Source organism: Erythrolamprus reginae, chromosome 2 (assembly GCF_031021105.1).
Source record: "Erythrolamprus reginae isolate rEryReg1 chromosome 2, rEryReg1.hap1, whole genome shotgun sequence".
NCBI classification, from domain to species: Eukaryota; Metazoa; Chordata; class Lepidosauria; order Squamata; family Dipsadidae; genus Erythrolamprus; species Erythrolamprus reginae.
The window spans coordinates 167,589,554-167,610,216 of record NC_091951.1 but is presented as its reverse complement, the minus strand read 5'-3'; the positions used below and the strand labels follow the sequence as shown (position 1 = coordinate 167,610,216).

Genomic DNA, 20,663 nt, shown 5'->3' with positions numbered 1-20,663 from the left:
CCGTTGGGATGCCCCGCCTCCAGACTTCTGTTGCCAGAGAGGCACCCGTTTTTGCACTGCTGGGATTCCCCTGAGGCTCCCCTCCATGGGAAACCCCACCTCTGGACTTCCGTGTTTTTGTGATGCTGCAGGGGAATCCCAGCAGGGGAATCCCAGCAGCACAAAAATGGGTGCTTTGCTGGCAACGGATGTCCAGAGATGGGGTTTCCCAGCGAGGGGAGCCTCAGTGAAATCACAGCATCACAAAAACACAGAAGTCCGGAGGTGGGGTTTCCCATGGAAGGGAGCCTCAGGGAAATTCCAGCAGCGCAAAAACGGGCACTTCGGTTGGCAAAAGGGGTGGATTTTGGGCTTGCACACATTAATCGCTTTTCCATTGATTCCTATGGGAATCATTGTTTCGTCTTACAAACTTTTCACCTTAAGAACCTCATCCCGGAACCAATTAAGTTTGTAAGACAAGGTATCACTGTATGTTTCTTAAAATGCTATATATTTATAGCAAGTGAGGTATTTTAATAATTATAACAGTGGAGACATGTTCAAAAGTATTGATACTCCTTCAACATTTTCTCATATGCCCAATTGCTTATCATTTTCATTTGTTTTATTATTTATAAGAACCATTGTGCAGTATTTAGGTATTTGATTGATTGATTGATTGATTGATTGATTGATTTTTTTATGCCACCCTTCTCCTTAGACTCAGGGTAGCTTAAAACATGTTAGCAATAGCACTTTTTAACAAAACCAGCATATTGCCCCCACAATCCGGGTCCTCATTTTACCCACCTTGGAAGGATGGAAGACTGAGTCAATCTTGAGCCGGAGATGAGATTTCAACCGCTGACCTGCAGATCTAGCAGTCAGCTTTAGTGGCCTGCAGTACTGCACTCTACCCATTGCGCCACCTCGGCTCTAGTTAACTAATTAGACTAGAAGCTATTAGACTGGGTGTCAGCAACCCATAGCTCCTGAGCCGCATGCGGCTCTTTGGGCCTTCTGTGTCCCATCATTGGCTGGCCCCACCCTTTGCCCTCCCTCTCTCCCAGTCACTCCTTGCCTGGCCTGAGAAGGTAAGGGCAATAGTGGGGGATGGAGAAGTAGCCATCGCTGATTCTCCAGCACCTCACACTTTGGGTTTCTTCCGGGCCTTGTTGGTGCTGGGCATGCCTTGGTCTCTTGCAGAGAGTCACAATGTGCTCTCTGCCCCGAGACACTGGCCTGACTTGGCTGCGACTGACACTGGCCTCAGTAACACTAGGGCTGTTGGAGTGGGAATGAGATCTGGGAGGAGGAGACGACAACGGGAAGGGGATGGGCCTGCAATGCCCAGCTGAAGCTTTAAGAAGCTCAGAGAAGTGGGAAAAGGGGGCTGGCCCCACTGAATCTTGCATGCCCACCCCAGGGGTCAGGCTTGGAGAAAGTCAGAGTTCCATTGCCAAAGACGCTCACTCGTCAGCCGGTCTCCTATCCCCTCTGTGTCTTTCTCTTTGTGTCTCTGTCTGTCTGTCTCTCTTTCTCTTTCTCTCTCTTTCTCTCTCTCTTTCTCTCTGTGTTCTCACACTCTCAGAAAGCCTAGGGAGCTCTCCTTAGGACTCTTTGCTACTCTTTTTCTTTCTTCTTCGCAACTTTTTGAAAATCTGGGCTGGCTGAGGAATGAGTGTGAGCTGCGGTGGAGGCTTTCCTCCTTCTCCACTCACGACCCCTTGGCTGGCTATGGTGGGGCTGGGAGGATACGCATGAGTGGGAAGACATTTCTCAAGCTAGCAGCTGCCTTCCCTGTGCACACTTTTTATCAGAGTTTGACAGATTAGACAGGCATTTAAATTTCTGAACTGGGATTTCTTCTTTCCACCTGACAGAAAAGGTTAAGATAATAGCAATAGTATTTAGACTTACATACCACTTCACAATGCTTTATAGCCCTCTCTAAATGTTTTAAAGAATCAGCATATTGCCCCCAACAACTTGGCTCCTCATTTTACCAATCTTGGAAGGATGGAAGGCTGAGTCAGTCTTGAGCCTGGTGAGTTTTGAACTGCCAGATTGCAGGCAGTACTGCAGTACTGCATTCTAACCACTGTGCCACTATGGCTCATATAATAGTACATTAAGCTTTTCTGATGATTGCTATTAAGCTTGATATACCTGTGGTAGATTTGTTTGTGATGAAAGAATACACCCAGTTGTCTGTCTTACTATTAAGATACCCATGTGTAGAAACTCTGGGAACATAATTGTTGTGCTGTTCAACCTGGTGAAATGGTGGTTGCAATGAGTGATGATGGGATAAGAGAGAACAGCCTGATGGCTGTTCCTTTATGTGTGGTGCAGGACTTGATTTTCCAAGCCCCAACCCCATTGATTTGCATGAAGACTTAAGGAGATATAAGTTGAAAATCTGAAGTTTAATATCAATAACATGATGATATTTAGTGTTGCTCTACTAATCCAGACTGATGATGTAATTGAGATCATATCTCAGTGCTGGAGGCTGTGAGAACAGACATAAATTGAATTGTAGGAAGATGCTGTTATTATTTTACTTCTTCTCCAGTAGTTCCTTTGGATTGAAGAGTAGCACCCCAATAGAGTGAGTACATAACTTGTTTTTTTTTTTCTGAAGTCATGAGTCCTGCTAGAAGAAAAAGGAAGCTGTTGTCAAAGGGGCTTTTCTCCAGTTTTGATGGTATAGGACAGTGATGGCAAACCTTTATTTTTTCCTTAGGTGCCAAAAGGGTGCTTGCATGCATGTTAACGTGCGTAAGTGTGCCCACACCCATAATGCAATGCTCTCCCCCGTTCCTCCATGCACACACCCCTTGCTGTCCCCCCACCACCACATGTGCACAGGCCTCATTAAAGCTTCTGGACTTCCAGTTGGCCTGTTGGGCCCTTTTTTGTCCTCCCCAGGCTCCAGAGGATTTCCTGAAACCTGGGGAGCTGACATAGGGCAATGCTTCACATGCCCTCAGATAGGGCTCCACGTGCCACCTGTGGGGTATGAGCAATAGATTCAGCATCACAGGTATAGGACTTATGGCCTGTTGTAATGGGAAAATCTTCATACAATGATTTCTGCTCTTGTCCCTATCAGTTTATACTACCGCAATCTGCTGTACATGGGGCTGTTTTTTCAGGTCATTTGGGAGCTGCAATTGGTTCAAAGTGCAGTGGCTCTATGACTTACTGCATTTACAGTGTGAATACATTACCCCACTACTAGTTGCTAATAAACATTGAGAAACAATTTAAATTGGTGCTAACTTGTAAGCCTATACAGTGTTTTGGTGCCTTGTTACTTGTACGACTGCATTTTCCCATTGGAATTAGTCTGGCCAGTTTGACCTAGATGAAATTACTAGCCCTTTCTCATCTTAGAAAAACCAAGGGGCCAAGGCTTAGGAGGCTTGCTAATAGTTGGTAGTCCTTTGAAAAGCCTCCCGACCTGATTGCCTTCTAGAAATTATTTAGAATTGTTTTCCGGGGGAGGGGGGTTGAGTCTTGATTCCACTTTGGCTACCTTTGAAGAGTGTTCGGAAACTTCAACTTATCCAAAATTCAGCCGTGCGAGCAGTCTTGGGCCTTCCAAGAAATGCCCACATCTTACCATCACTCCACAGACTGCATTGCCTACCAATTTGTTTCCGGACACAATTCAAAGTGTTGGTTATGACCTATAAAGCCCTACATGGCATAGGACCAGACTATCTCCGAGACCGCCTTCTGCCGCATGAATCCCTGCGACCGATGAGGTTCCACAGAGTTGGTCTCGTAGGGTCACGTCGACCAAACAATGGCGGCTGGCAGGACCTAGGGAAAGAGCCTTCTCTGTGGGGACCCCAGCCCTCTGGAACCAGCTTTCCCCGGAGATTTGCACTGCCCCCACCATCCTTGCCTTCCGAAACAGTTTAACAACTCATCTTTGCCGCCAGGCTTGGGGCTTTTAGATCTTGCCCCTGACCAGTGGATGTTTTCAGTATGATTGTTGAATGATTGGTTTGATAGGTTTTCTTTTAATTGAATTTAATGGTTGTTTTAATGTATTATTAATTGTATTATTATGTATTGTTAATTGGATTCATATTATTGTTCTGTTTTTGTACTTGCTGTGAGCCGCCCCAAGATTGGTAGCCAATGCAGTCCGCAGAGTGATGGTGAGATGTGGGCATTTCTTGGAAGGCCCAAGACTGCTCTCGGAGAGGGGCGGCATACAAATCCAATTAAATAAATAAATTTATCTTTTGGTTGTTTTTTGTTTAGATGCTAAGTCTATTAGAAGATAACAACATTGTAAGTCCATTAGAAAAGGATGACAAGATCACAAAATTGACTGAATCACTGGCAATGCTGCCTAATTTTTTACAGGACATACTGCCATTAGCACGATAGTGGGAAAAATAATTTGGCTGTACAAATGGGAAGAAGGTTTAGTTTTCAAAAAAGTTAAACTCTTCAATAAACCTCTGAAAAAGATGTCAGAAATAAAGATGATAAAGTCTTTCTAAACAGCTGGCAAGGAAATAGGATTTGCTGGTATTTTTCTTCCTTTGCAACTGTCAGTTTCTAGTTTTTCTTTTAGTAACTCTCTGTACATATACAGTATTGTTTTTTAATTTTAAATATATGCATATGTAACAAAACCTCAACATACTTATTTAATAAATATAATGATACAAAAAAACCATGATTTCCAAGATAAATGCCTTTGAAAGAACACAAATGGAATGTAATAAAATCTTCAGTGCTTTAAAGCCCACTGTTCTTGTTTCAATAAATAGCACTTGAGGCTTTTTAGATTTTATCAGGTGTAAAATTAGATTGTTCTTCAATGATACAAGATTTTCATAGAAACCTGATAAAATTTTAAATGACTAAATTTCTGCTTATTTTTTTAAATTATCTGTATTTATCTGCTTGTCATTTTACTGATAAAACATGCTTGACTCCCATTTTTAACAGTTAATGGATAATATTTTTAGAGATTTTGATGGTGTGAAAACGATTACACTATCTGCTGTTTTTATTATGAAATTATGTATTCTTACTTACTTTGTTAGATGGAAAAGGTAGAAGCAGATCTTAGCAAATCAAAATCTTTCCGTGAGAAGCAGTCAAAAGAGTTCTCCTGGCAGTTGGAAGAGCTGAAGCAAAAACATGAACAACAGGTTAGTTAATTTTAAGAAAATGTTTTTTTAATATTTTGCATGTTGGGGCTAATTACTTTATGCTGCCTTAGCTGTTTCCTTTTTATCAGTGATCTTAGAAGCCATTGATCTGCTTTCAAAGTGATTCATTAATTCACAGTTATAACTTTCTTATTGTATTTTATACTTGAGCAAATAGTTTTAATGTATCTCCAGAGTTTTTAAACTTTCTGGTTATACAGCATAACCTATAACATAAATTCTTATAATGGAAGAGAAATTATTTCCTCTGTATAGTCATATGATTTTGTTGAATAAATGAATGAGCATTACAATTTTGGTAAAAAAAAAATTGCATTTATCCAAAAGGTAAGATATTTTAGAAATAGGTAGAATAAGAGGAATGGCGAGAATAAGAAGAAAAACAAAACCTTTTAAAGTCAATTTAGTCCAGTTTAACAAATAATATAGATAATTTAACCTGATACTACACTGAGATACCATATATATCGCCATTATGGAAATCTTACATTTAGCACCTTCTTTTTCTTCTACAAATGTAACAAAACAAAAAGATCCTCAGTAATGATAGAAAATGGCTATTTAATATTTATTATTGATATGTCTATAATTTGCTCATTATTTATAATATGAAAATCCTTTATTTATATAATTTATAACAAAAAGAGCTTTTAATAATTTCTGTGACAAAGATATCAAAAATTCAAACTGATTCCTATTAAAATCTTCTATGACAATATTTCTCCTTGTCTTTGTTCCAAAAACAGAATTTGTTTTTTTGAATTCTCAAACTAGGGATACAGCCATATTGCTCATGGGCAGTTGTTCTAAGTAAACAAGTTAGATTGGAGCAGAGTGAATTTTCCGACTTCATTGATGAAATCCCATCTTTCACTGATGAAATTTTCCTCTCCTTGCAATAACTTGTTATTTTAAAGATACAATTTCAGAGGAAAACAGGGAAATGGACAGTGGTTCCTAATTTTATAGGTCTCTAGATGTAAATAAAATATACATTGTATTGAACTGTGTACGAATCTCCTTTTTGCTGCATTGTGAGGGAAGGAAGTGTGTTGAAAAGAAAAATTCTGGAGAAAAATTCTGAACAATCCAAAAATCATCCCCCACCCCTCCAGGGTTAATTTGATTTAAATCAAGTAAATTTAAATAATGATTTAAATCATAAAAATGTTTGATTTAAATCAACTCAATTGAAATTGAAATTTTCAAAGAGCAATTTTTAACCCCAATATTGCAGAATATACAGCCTCATGCTACACAACTGAGCTCCATTTCATTTCATGGAGCTCAGTTCTGAATGAACTAAATTATTAATGTATCTTAAAAAGAAAACAATCTTTAGATATATTTTTACTCTCAACGCATTTTATTAAAATAAATTAGATAAAAAAATTTAAAAATCCAATTAAAATAAAACAAATGCCCCTTTGAGTGTTTTTGGTAAAACCCTGGATTTTGTTGGAGCTTTCCACATTGGAGATGGGATTGTTACAGTTCAATCTCTTCTTTCATTTATATTCTCATTTTGGGGGGCTGGAGATTATTCAAATTTTTATGCTTATGATGAACAAGTTTCTTAATGCTATCAAGAGCTCCCGACATTCCTTTCTACTTCAAATATTCAAATACTTTGATCAAACAGGTGCCCACTAAAACAGCCATCCCCAACCTCTGGGCAGAAACCCACTAGCATGCCATGAGTTGTTTGCAACTAGGCCGTGGAAACGGATGAGCACATGTATGAGCAGTGGGCAAGCATGTGCATGCCTGCTCCATTTGCATGAGCATTGCTCATGAAGTCAATTTGAGTCGGTCATCAGGCCCAGAGTTTAGCCTTCTGAGCTTTTGGAATCATGCTGGAGCCAATGCTTAGAGAACTTTTCAAGGAAATAACAGCCAAAGTCTTAATAGCCAACTATCAATTCCCCAATCAACAAATAAAAAGACACACACAATCAGGCACCACATCAATACTACACATAGAATAGCCCAAAGGACACATTCTGGTAGGGAGAACTCTGATCCCAGTGATTGAGTCAAATTGGATCCTGAAACAGAGATCCATTTTTGCAACACAATTTCCAAACTCTCGTTATTTCAGAGTTTTGAATGTTGATGGTGCTGCTTCTATAAGGAAATCCATGTGAATATTACCATTTGCCTCCCAAAAAATTGTAATCATGACTTTTCCTGTCAAAAAATGTGAGTGTCTCCACCATCCCCACCAGAAAGCACTGTGATGATTTTCCATGGATTGCCATTTGATCTGTGTGATAATGATGAACCCATGTTTTGTCCGTGTCACAATGCTGTGGAACGGAAAAATCCTCATTCTTACTGTGATAAGCATGAAGAATTCCTTGCAGATCTCAAGTCTTCATTTTTTCAACTCTACCATTAGCACACAAGAAGCCCATCTTCTACCCACCTTACAGTATTGAATAATAGTAAAGTAACCCACACAGTTTTGTGAAATGCCAAACCTGACAGCATGTTTGTCTTAAGTAATTCACTAGTTCCCCTTAATTAATTCATCAGTCTTTCTAATGTGAAACTTGTTGGCTGCTGTTATAGGTCAACCACTTTGTTCTTCATGACACAATCATTAAATGATATCACTGTGACATACAGTGTTCATAGTAATTACAATAAATAACCTGCATTCATGGTGAATTTCAGTTGGAGTTACAATTGAAATTGCAATCATGGTGAATTTCAATTTTGAAATTGCAATTCAAAATTCAATCACAGCGCTGTGCTTAAAATGAGCATTCACTGCAAGCTTCTATTTCATGAAAAATAGCAAGACAACTCAACTTTTTCTCACAACTTCTTCTCTACTGAAATGAAAAAATAAATGTGATAAAGAACATGTCAGAACTTCTAGTGTTGTCAGTACTGCAGTCTGTTGGCAATTTAAAACATTGGAAGCATTACTTTTCTTTCAACCTTCATATAAAACTTTGCAAGTTCTATGAATATATAGGCTTGGAAATGTTATACAATTATGATGGGGAGCCTATAGCATGTGAGTTGTTGCCTTAGCTAGCTCAGTTCTAGTGTGCATATTCATACCAGCCAGCTGATTTTTGGCTCACGCAGAGCCAAAGGGCCTGTGTGTGTGTGGGGGGGGGGGGGAAAATGTTTGCCCTCCCCAGACTCCAAGAAAGCCTCTGCAGCCTCGGGAAGGCAAAAAGAGGCCTACCGGAAACCGGGAAATGGGCCATTTCTGGCCTCTGGAAGGCAAGGTATATCCCTCTACGGAGAGGGGCGGCATACAAATCTAATAGATAGGTAGGTAGGTAGGTAGGTAGATAGATAGATAGATAGATAGATAGATAGATAGATTAGATAGATTAGATAGATAGATTAGATAGATTAGATAGATTAGATAGATTAGATAGATAGATGATAAATAAATAAATAAATGTTGCTGTTTTTGCCCTTCCCAGGCTCCAGGAAAACCTCTGGAGCCCAGAGAAGGTGAAAAACAGGCCTACTGGAAGTCAGGAAATGGAATGGGGGTCATGCACACATGCACAGGGGTGTGTGCATGGGGCATTGAACTTTGGGTATGGGTATGCGTGCACTTGAGAGAGAAAAAAGGTTCGCCATCACTGTTATAGAACTTGAAATATATAAACCGAACATTTCAGTATTACAATTATTTTGTGTTGTATTAATTATCAAATACAAAATGTTATTAGGATAGCTTTTATAATTCTTTTTCTATTGGAATTTCCTTTGAGTTCAGTTGATAGGATGGCTGTAAAACTTGCATTATTTGACAGAAAATTCTTAAACCTGATCATTAAGGTATAATTTCGATTCAAGTATAGATGTAAAATGCATTTGCCTTAAAGCTTCACATTAAAGAGCTTATTCTGTATGATGCCTCATACAATCATACAATCTTACCAGTATTTTTTCTTTCAAGAATTATCACAAACATTCCTTGCAGATAAAATTATCTTAAATGCCCCGTAGATTAAAAAATCTAATTTTGCATTTGAATTTTCTTCATGCTTATGGGTTCAATTTTTTCTCCAGGCCACTAGCTGTCTGTGCATAAATGCTAATTTGGTAAATTTGAGAAAATCAATATTTATTTGTTTATTTAAAAAATGATTAAACTGTCCAATTTCTCTGAGCAATATAAAATAAAACACATCGTTGTATTTAGCCACGATCCACTTAATTCAACTTTCTGTTCAAACTTCATTGTGCCAAATTCCACTAGATGTTTATAGACATTTGAAAAGTTAATGATAATCTCTTCACTATTACCAGCTAATATTTATAAATATATAATGATTCCTGGTATTTTACTATCCAATCATTGTTGTATAGTTTATTTTACAATGACAATAGCAATGCAGGGCCATAGTTTGGTATTATCTGTGCAACAGAATACAAATTATAATTGTAAGTTTTATTATAAGTTTATTTCTGCAATTAATTTTCTTTGTGTGAGAGAGATTGTTTTATCAAAACTTGGACCAGTGACGAAATCCAATTTTTTTTACTATCAGTTCTGTGGGCATGGATTGGTGGGCGTGGTGTGGCTTGGTGGGTGTGGTTTGGTGGGCTTGGCAGGGGAAGGATACTGCAAAATCTCCATTCCCATCCCAGTCCAGGGTAAGGATGCTGCAAAATCCCCATTCCTGCCCCACTTTGGGGCCCGCTAGAGATGGTGTTTGTTGTTTCTCCAAACTACTGAAAATTTCCGCTTTTGGTTCTCTAGCCCACGCAAAATTTCCACTACCAGTTTTCCAGAACCTGCTGGATTTTACCCCTGACCTGAATATTGCTTAATTGCATCCCAGTCATCAAGACTATAGAAAAAAAAAAGACCCTGAGCTAGAGTTCTTGTCTAGACAATTCCTCATGCTTTATATCTTCCATCCTTCCAAATTTGATTCTGCTGTCCAATTCTGTCATCTTCCCATCTTTAAGGTGTGAGTAAAGCCTGGCTATAGCAAGTGATCAGTTTGCCATGTTCTATGATGTTCAGAAACAAATTCACCTTAGTTCTTCCATGTAGCTTCTTTATGAAATTGCTGAACAGAGTTCTCAGAAAGTTATTATTTTTCCTTTTTGGAATTGACAGTGGTGATGTTATTTGGGTGCTTGGCCAGGATAATAAATTGGATTAGATCCTAAAGTTTGAGACTGAAACCAGTCAAGATGGCCCTAGACTGGATTAGAAGGGCTCAAGCTCTGGTGAATTTAATTTGTTTGTGTTGTCCATTTATCAAGTTCCCACTTGTCCACTGCCGCTATGGAGCTAACAAGGATTAGAAAGAATCTACAAAGGAAAGTAACAAAATAATAAAACAGCTGGTCCCATAACCCTTACAGTTCTCCCATGTCTCTGGAAGGAGAGTCCATCATGGGTTTAGCTCGAGTCTTATTGGTAGGGACTGAGTTATAAATTAATATAATTATCATATTAATTAGGTACCGCCCCCTTGCTGCCCCTGTACCTCAGTTTTAAAAAACTCAGTCAAGGAAGGGACTATGAGTTTTTTACTCCTGAGGGAGAGTAATCAATTTAATGTTAATAAAATGTTTGCTAACTGTTAATTTCTTTATTAATGTTGTTGTTTTATCTTTGTACAGGTGACAGAAGGTTTGGGGTTTTCTGCCCTCCGCGGGCAGCACCCCCTTCGGTCTCCTTATGGGGCCTCTTCTCCCCGCGAGTACTGCCCTGAAGAGGAGAGGATGGGCTGCAGGTCCCTGTCCCCAGAGGTCAAACCTAGCCCCACACCTCGGGTGGGGGGGGTCCGCCCCCCCCCATTAACGAGGGCGGCATGGCGCTAAATCAATGGCATGGAAAATTAATGCTGAGGAAACCAAGCAGACAGCAGCTCGATCGGAGCGCCTCTCAGCTGCTCCTCAGCGTGCCGGGCACAGGCACCCAGACAAGCCGGTTTAAGAGCCAGCCAAGCGCAACGGCACCGCAGGGGGGGGATTCCTCCCGTTTCAAGCTTACCGGCTCATCGGACGGCCAGAGAGCCGCGAGGAAAGTCGCGCCCGCCATTTTGGATTCAGAAAAAAGCGCGAAAAGCCGGCATTGCTACCGGCAGGTTTGGCGGCGTGCCAGGAGCTGTTGGGCTTCTGCCTAGTGACTCCTCTGATTGGCGGTGGGCAGGTCACGTGACATGACGTCATAGCCCACGTCGAGCTGCCGAGCTGGGCTACAGCTCCCTATTTCACTTGTGAGTGGCTTCGCTTCTCAATCTGGTGCTGTGTGTATAAGAATAGACTGTAAGTACGCTGCCCCGTTACAGTATTAAATAAAGGATGGCTGATCAATCCAGTGCTCGTGGAGAGGACCAGCCTCAATCCACTGCTGTGCCTGCGAAAATTAAAGAAAAGGTGTCTGGTAAAGCCAAATCCAAGTCTTCTCAGTCCTCAGCTTCAATTAAGGAGGCTGAGAGAAAGATTAAGGCCTTGGAACAAAGGTTGGAGGCAGCCTTAGCTTCTCCTACTTCAGGGATTCTGGCCATTCCCCCATTCCAGCCTCTTCCCTCATCAAGAACAGCGTCCCCTGGATTGCCCTTAGGGGCCATGGGCACTGCAAGTGAAAGGGATTGGTCTCCTGACCGTCAGGCCTTGTCTGGCCCTCCTCCACCTTCACCTCTTGCTAGGCCGGATAGGCCTGCTTCAGTCAGCCATCATGCCTATGGAGCTTCTTCAGGGACACAGGCTTGTGCTCCAACGGCAACATTCACGCCAACAGCTGCAGGGCTTAGATCCCAAACTGATGTCTGGCAGGCCTTCCCACCATCCCTGCAGGACATGATTGCCAACGTTTATGCGCAGGGAATGGCGGTTGGGGCTCAAAGTGTGACACCTCCATTACCGCAGTCATACCATCCCAGGGACCTTTGGTCAGCGCCACCGCCCCCACCTGGGCTGGATTCACTGGCAGGAGACACGGGGCTGCTGGAAGAAGACAGTGAGCATGGGAATGAACTGTCTGATGATGAGTATGCCTTTCCAGAACAGCCCGCCCCCGCGGGCCTATTTAAGCCAACATTATTTAGGCTACTCTTACACAAGGTGAAACAAACCTTGGATGTGCCAGGTGCGGCGGCACCTCCGGATGCAGGCGATGGACTTAGAACTTCTGCTTCCCTGTGTAAGGAGCAGCCCAGGGAGTCCGATACTGTTCCTGCAATGGAGATCTTTTTAGAGAACATCAAGCGCACCTGGCAACACCCAGCAGCGGCTCAAGGCCCTTCAAATGTAGAGCGTCGTTTCTACACATTTGATAGCGAGATGGAGAATCTGTTACAGTTTCCGCCTGTGGACAAGCCGGTAGCCACACTGGTGTCCAATGCCGCCTTTCCTTCCGAAACGGCGGATAGTCTTAAGCCGGATGAGCGACGGGCCGAAACCCTCCTGAAGAAGGCCCATCAGATGGCAGCTTGGGCCCTACGAGCTGCGTCAACGGCATCCATCTTTAATAGGGCATCCATCATGTGGCTCCAGGAGGTTCAGGCCCGGATGGGACCTGAAGATCCTCGTCTCAAACAGGATCTCAACAAGCTCCTGGCTGCGGCCGAATTTTCGGCGGACGCTACCTTGCACGCAGCGAAATTTGCCGCAAGGGGCATGGCCTCTACAATTTCTTCTCGACGCCTACTTTGGCTTCGACACTGGCAGGCGGATGCCAAGTCGAAGTGGCGCTTGTCATCTGCCCCTTTCGAAGGCACGAAGTTGTTCGGGGAGGTGCTGGAGGCTGTTCTGGTGGAGGACAAGGACAAGAGGAAGGTCCTCACCAGATCCTCTAGGCGCCAAGATCGCAATAGCACCCCATACCGACGCCGGCAGCCATTTCGATGGGACCCAGCTTCCGGAGTTACCCAGACCTCCAGGCCTTATTCGCAGGGCCAATATGGTCAGTCCTATTCGTACCGCAACGATAGGACCTACTTTCAGGGCCGGGGCAGAGGATATCAACCGTCAAAACGGCCCTTTCGTGGTTCCAACCAGCGAGGTTTCCGTGGAGCCAAGTGACTCCACAGGGCAGGTCCCTTTGGGGGGAAGACTCCAAAGGTTTTGTACCGCCTGGACGGCCACAACCTCCGACGCTTGGATTTTGGACACAGTGACCCGAGGGCTCCGCCTCGAATTCTTACGCCTTCCACCTACCCAATTTGTGCCCTGTCCAATACCCGCAGATGCTGCCAAGCGGGCATTGCTGGAGCAGGAGATCGCCCATCTCCTGGAGATCCACGCCATCGAGAAGGTGCCAGCCCACATGGAGGGCATGGGGTTCTACTCCAGGGTCTTCATAGTACCCAAGTCATCGGGAGGTTGCAGGCTAATTTTGAACCTGAAGCGCTTAAACAGGTACGTGCTATACCGCAGGTTCAAAATGGCCTCCCTTCGCACCATACTCGCATCAATCAGGAACCGAGATCTCATGTCATCCATCGACCTGAAGGAGGCGTATTTGCATATCCCCATCCATCCGGGGCACCGGAGATATCTCCGGTTTTATGTCCAGGGGAAGCACTACCAGTACCGGGCAATGCCATTTGGCCTATCCTCCGCCCCGCGTACCTTCACGAAGATACTGGACTCGCTGATCGCCTTCTTACGGTCCCGATCGATAAGAATAATCGCTTACCTGGACGATATCCTCTTACTGGCCAGGGACCTGGCGACTGCGCAAAGAGACTTACGAGCCACGTTAACACTGTTGCAAGAACATGGCTTTACAATAAACGAGGGAAAGAGTCAGTTTTTCCCCACTTCCACTATTACTCATCTCGGCGCGGTGATAGATACCTCCACCATGGAAGTTTACCTGTCATTGGAACGACAACGCAACATTCAGGCCTTAGTCAGCAAGTTGCAGCACCAGCGGATGGTAACGCTGGCCCTCTTATCCAAGGTGCTCGGGACACTAGTGTCATGCGTGGACATTGTTCCCTGGGCACGGTATCATTTTCGCACGCTGCAATGGACCTTACTTCCATACCAGAAACGACGGGTCAGTCATACACACAGACTGGTCACGGTGGGAAGTCGCCTACAAGCCTCTTTGAAATGGTGGCAGTCCCGGGCAATACATCGCGGGTCTCCCTTTGGCCACTTACATCAGGTCATTGTGACCACGGATGCAAGCCTCCTTGGTTGGGGGGCACATGTGGACCGTCACGTAACTCAGGGGTTGTGGCTTCCCCAGGACTTGACCCCAACGAATATCAACTTCCTGGAGCTAAAAGCGGTCCGTCTCGCTCTGCTAACCTTCGCTCCGTTCCTTCAGGGAAAGCATGTGCTGGTTCGTACGGACAATGTTGCGACCAGGGCACATCTCAACCACCAAGGGGGGACCAGATCTCTCAGACTGATGGAGGAAACTCAGCTCCTCTTCGACTGGGCAGAGGTCCACCTGGCATCTCTCCAGGCGGAGCACATTGCGGGGGAAGCCAATACCCAGGCGGATTGGCTAAGTCGGCAAACAGTGGACCCAGGGGAGTGGAGTCTAACCCCGTTGTTGTTCCAGCAGGTGACCAAAAGGTTTGGCACCCCGACGGTGGACCTGTTTGCGACTACGTACAATACTCAGCTTCCCCGGTTTTATTCCAGGTTTCCCACGTCAGGGGCCGAGGGGACCAATGCTTTACACTCCCCGTGGCCCAAAGAACTGCTTTACGCTTTTCCGCCGACACCACTTATCCCCAAGGTGATAGAGAAGATCATAGTGGAACAGGCGGAGATCATCCTGATGGCACCCCATTGGCCACGGAGGGCTTGGTTCGCCGACCTAATGGGGCTCTCAGTTGTTCAACCCTGGCGGATCCCGGACGACCAGATTATCCTTACTCAGGGAGCAATCCTGCATCCGGAGCCACAGTGGTTCCATCTGACCGCTTGGCGCTTGAGGGGGACCGATTGAGAGCCTGGCATATTCCTGAGAATGTCATCACTACGATCCAGTCGGCCAGGAGGCCTTCAACGACTAGGATTTACCAGGCCACTTGGACCGCATTCGCCACCTTTTGCAGGGATAGACATCAGCGACCGCAGGATGCTAGTGTGGTAGTGGTGTTGGAATTCTTACAATCCGGCCTAGAAAAAGGGCTGGCTCCCAACACCTTGAAAAGGCAGGTGGCGGCTTTGGCAACGATTGTGCGAACTGAAGATGGTGGTTCGTTGGCCCATCATACCTTGATCAGGGACTTTTTGAAAGGGGCTGCCAATAGGCACCCTCCACCAGTACGACGCTTTCCTACTTGGGATCTTACCATAGTTTTACAAGCGCTCACAGCGCCCCCATTCGAGCCGCTGAGGACGATTCCTTTAAGGATGTTATCCCTTAAGACGGCGTTCTTGGTAGCCATCACATCGGCACGACGGGTGTCGGAACTGTCTGCCTTGTCAGTAAGGCCGGACCTTTGTACGTTTCATCCTAATAAGGTCGTTCTCCGTTTGGACCCAACGTTCATACCAAAGGTCAACACCCATTTTCATCGGACACAGGAACTTGTCCTACCAGATTTCTGCGTGCATGGGTCACATCCACTGGAGCTTAAGTGGCATAAAGTAGACGTGCGCAGAGCTGTTAAACTCTATATTAGGCGCACTGCTCCTTTTCGCAAGTCTGAGGCTTTGTTTGTCTCTTTTGGTCAACATCGATTGGGCCTCAAGGTATCTTCGCAGACCATTAGCCAGTGGTTGAAGCTTTGTATTACAGAGGCATACAAAGCAGATTCCCGGACGTTACCTAGTGGAATCACGGCTCATTCGACCCGTAGTGCCGCTACCTCAGCGGCATGGGCCACACAGGCATCGATAGAGGACATCTGTAAGGCGGCCATGTGGGCCTCTCCTACCACCTTTATACGGCACTATAAACTGGACACATTTGCTTCGGCCGAGGCGTCCTTTGGGAGGAGAGTTTTGCAGCAAGTGTGTGATCCTACTAGGACATGATTCAATGATATCCCTCCCTGGAACACTGGAACTTGGGTATATCCCATGATGGACTCTCCTTCCAGAGACATGGGAGAAGAACCGTTGTACTCACCTGAACGGTCTTCTCCAGGTCCTGGAAGGAGAGTCCATACCCGCCCATTGAACCATGATTGTTGTGGCATTCAGTTACTGGTTGTGGTTGGTTGTTAATAAATTTCTGTTATTACTTGAATTCGTTTTTTAAAACTGAGGTACAGGGGCAGCAAGGGGGCGGTACCTAATTAATATGATAATTATATTAATTTATAACTCAGTCCCTACCAATAAGACTCGAGCTAAACCCATGATGGACTCTCCTTCCAGGACCTGGAGAAGACCGTTCAGGTGAGTACAACGGTTCTTTCACATGGGCTAGTGACTGAAGAAGAACAAGGTATTCAAGTTCTTTTAAAAATTGCCAGGGTTGGGACTGTAAGAACGTTAGAAGAGCCATGCTGAATCAGGCCAAAGTCCATCGAGTCCAGCATTCTGTGTCACACAGGGGCCCACCAATTGTACATGGGGATCTTGAGCAGAAATCCTCCCTTTCGCTAGACCCCCAACAAATGGTACTCAAGGGAATCCTGCCTGTCTCAACCAACATAGAGGTGGCACATGAACATCCGTTTCAATAACCACCGATACACTTGGCATCCACGAATCTGTCTATACACTTTGATCAAGTCACCCCTTAAACGCCATCTTTCAGGGCTGAAGAGACCAAGGCCAACCTGGTTTCATAAGGGATGGGCTCCATTTCCTCGATCATACTAGTTGCCCTTTTTTGCACCTTTTCCAGTTCCATTATATCCTTCTTGAGGTGCGGTGACCAGAACTGTACACAGTACTCCAAGTGTGGTCTCTTGGAGCCTTTGGTTTTTTAGGAGCCTTTGGTGAGGGACTTTGTCAGAAGCCTTTTGAAAGTCAAGATATACAATATGACCAACTGACTTTGGAGGGTTTAATTCTGAATTATGTTTATACAATTCCAAATTAGCAATATCTGGATTTTCACAGATAAGGCACCTTCTTATTTTGTATCTTTGAGGGTGACAACAAGAGAGAATGCTTTATTAGTGGTAACCCCAAATCTATAATATTTTCCTAAACAGTTTCCACAGCATCTCCATAGGTGGGTTTTTTATAACACGCAGCTAAGATTTTTCAGCATAGGCTTTTTATTTAAGATGAATTAATTTAAATCCTTATGGTATTTTTTGTATTCACCATATTTAATGTTATGTCTTATTACACTATGAGAAATAAATAAGACAATAAATTACATAGCCCAAGTAATCAAATGTAAGATGTGAAATGCCTATTTGTACTTTATTACTTATGTGTTGGGCACACAATGGAAATAGATAATAAAAAGCCAGAAAATAAATTATTGAAAGATTTAATGTGCTGCAGTGGTACTGATGAATGCAGTTTATTATCAGCCATAAGGATTATGCAGTGTCTCTTAAATACCTTTCCAGTATAGTGCAACAGAAATACGTTTAGTAATGATAATGGTTGTCAGCTCTAAAAACAGTAATAATTAGAAGCATTTCCCAATCTTCTTACACTTCCATATTATTGACCATAGCCTTTATATATGTCTCATATTTGTCATATTTTAATGTTTCATTCATTAACAATTTTGGAAGCACACATATATAAAAATATCCAGATGTTAGAAAAATGCTTGTTTTGGCCAGAGAAATGTGGAGCTGATTAGTATTAGGGATGAGAAAGAAAAGGCACACTAGAAATAATAGCTTAATGGAGGTAGTCCTTGACTTACAACCACAATTGAGTAAATAATTTCCATTACTATGCAAAATAGTTGATAAGAGGGTTTTGTTATATTTTATCACTTTTCTTGCCCCGGTTTGTTAATTTATTTATTGGATTTGTATGCCGCCCCTCTCTGAGGACTTGGGGCGACTCACAACATGTCAAAAACAATATAACATATACATATCTAAAAATCCAATTAATATACTAAAAAACTTTAAAACGCTAATAATAAGATTTAAAATCATTCATTACCATTCACACAGCAAAACGTTCTCCAGTTCTTAAGTGAATGAGTACAGTTAAGTTAATAACATGGTGGTTGTGAATCCGGCTTTCGCATTGACTTTGCTTGTCAGCGGGTCACAAAACATGACCTTGGGACACTGCAACCCTCATAAATAAGTGCCAGTTACCAAGCATCTAAATTTTGATCACATGACCATGGGGATGCTACAATAATTGTAAGTTTGAAAAATGACCATGTCACTTTTTTTCAGTGACATTGTAAATGCAAACAATCATTAAATTAATGGATATAAATCATAGTTGTAATAGTGCCAGATATTCCAATGTTGCTGAGAAAATATCACAAGTGATATAATACATACTTATCAACTTTTTCCATATTTGCAGAATAATGAATTAGTGTACATAAATTGTCAGAAATAGAAAAACAGAGCAAAAAATATGTGAGTCAAAGAAAAGACAATAACTAATGTCCTAAGTTAACTTTAAAATCAGGTATCAAGTAAGCAATTGGGTGGGCAAAGGTAAGCTGCTAATAGATAGCAGTGGTTCCTATTTTTCATATTTTGATTTCTACAAATCAATTACTTAACATAAAATGTAAATCTTGTTTTTCTCGATTTCTAGCGACACACCCATCTCACTCTGGTGATACATTTTTATTGCTTTCTCCTGGATTCCCCAAACTCTCTGATCTAGCCTATAGCCATGATATCCCTTGGTGAAATTACATTCTAGTAGTAGCTAGATATGAGCTTCTTTATCTTCCAACACCATCACAGGGCAACCAGATGCTGACTATCATCTTCTCAGTATTTTTCAGTTAATCCTGGACAGAACCTGATCAAAACAGAACAACGTTGGTACATAATTAAATGCATACTTCCTCTATATCTGCAGTTGTTTAAAGATTCAAACTAAGAAAATATGAATATGACAGTTGCAGTTTTAACATTTTGCTAGCTCATTCAGTATTATAATATTGTTAAACACCCCCCCCCCAAGTGATTGATTCATTAGATTTATTATTATATGTTGCCAGTTCAATTCCCAAACAGATACTTTGATCTTCTAACCTATCTACTTTTAACATCATGGGTTCCTCTAGGCAACCCTCTAGGCATATATGAAAGTAAAGAGAATTCATTCTTAAAAGGATAAGAAAGCTATTAAAACTGTTAAACGCTTTCAGCTAGAAATTTCTAATGTGCTAACCTTGTTAATTGAGGGTACATGGAACCATTGAAGGTAAAGAAAGTTCGGAAAGACCAAGAAAAATCTCTACCAGCAGTGCCTCAAAACTGGTCAAATCTGGAGAGTAGAAACCATACATTACTGCTGAAAAATATAGCTAATACTTGAATAGCTGTACATAGTTCTACAATCAATGCTGTTTATAGAAAAATGATCTGCATGAGAGAGTTCTCATAACCCCCCCCCCCTTTCTGGTCAAATCACGAAATCATTTGTTTACGTCTATAAAAAAAACCTTGATAGGCCTAAAACCTTTAAAGAAAAAGTACTTTGAGCTGATGGCACAAAAATTGAACTGCTTATCTTAAGCACAAAGGTGTTTCAAAATTATATGCAGCTACCCATAGAGGAAATACTATATATATTGTATGTATGTATGTATGTATGTATGTATGTATGTATGTATGTATGTATGTATATGCATATGCATATGCATATGCATATGCACATTAATATGCATATATATATGTATATGTATACGTATACATATACACACAGTATATATATTTATGTACAATATGCAGTATATTGTATAATAATGTCCCATGGACAATGGAGAATTTGAAATTGGGAAGAAGTTAGATAATTCAGCAAGACTGAGTCCTAAAAGATACCTACAATCATGTATGAAATAGTTAAAGGAAAGAAAGATAAAATGTGAATACTGATCTTCACAATCTCCAGATTTTCATGTTATAGAACAGAGATCTTAGGCAACTGCAAATACATAGTAAGTATATATTTAACATTTGCAAAGAGATGTGATGTTTAAGTTTGTACCAAGCAGAGGTTATATCAGCTACTGTTCACATAAGAATTCACTTGAAACATATTGTTTGACAGAAAATATTTCAACTTTAACCTCCAATTTGTACATAGCAAAGATTGGAGAAGGAAAGAAACAATTGCTTTTAGAAATTATGTTGATCATTCTTGGCAGCCTAATAGATTAGCATTCATAGTGCTAGTGGCATTTATTTATTTATATATATTCTGCAAAGAAAGTCAGAACTGTTATTAAAACTTTAAGATCACACATATATTCCTACTCTCAGAAGTAATAATATCCATTTTCTTGGTTATATATACCCTCTTTCACAATTTTAATATTTTTCTGACTACAAAAATGAAAAGTGCGTGGTAAAGTGAAGACTGACATGCAACTTTTTATGTTTCTTTCAGATATTTTTCTTATTTTAATAATACTTA

At 42.0% G+C, this 20,663-nt stretch overlaps 1 protein-coding gene across 8 annotated transcripts in view; it reads left to right on the top strand.

Annotated features, from left to right (window-relative positions):
* The window catches only part of CEP112 (centrosomal protein 112), a 346,088-nt gene that overhangs the window by 118,481 nt on the left and 206,944 nt on the right, over positions 1 to 20,663 (top strand). For all 8 annotated transcript variants that reach the window (XM_070740313.1, XM_070740316.1, XM_070740309.1 and 5 more), the window contains one exon: positions 5,064 to 5,171. In XM_070740313.1, the coding sequence (XP_070596414.1) occupies positions 5,064 to 5,171 (108 nt within the window). The remainder of the gene's footprint in view (positions 1 to 5,063; positions 5,172 to 20,663) is intronic.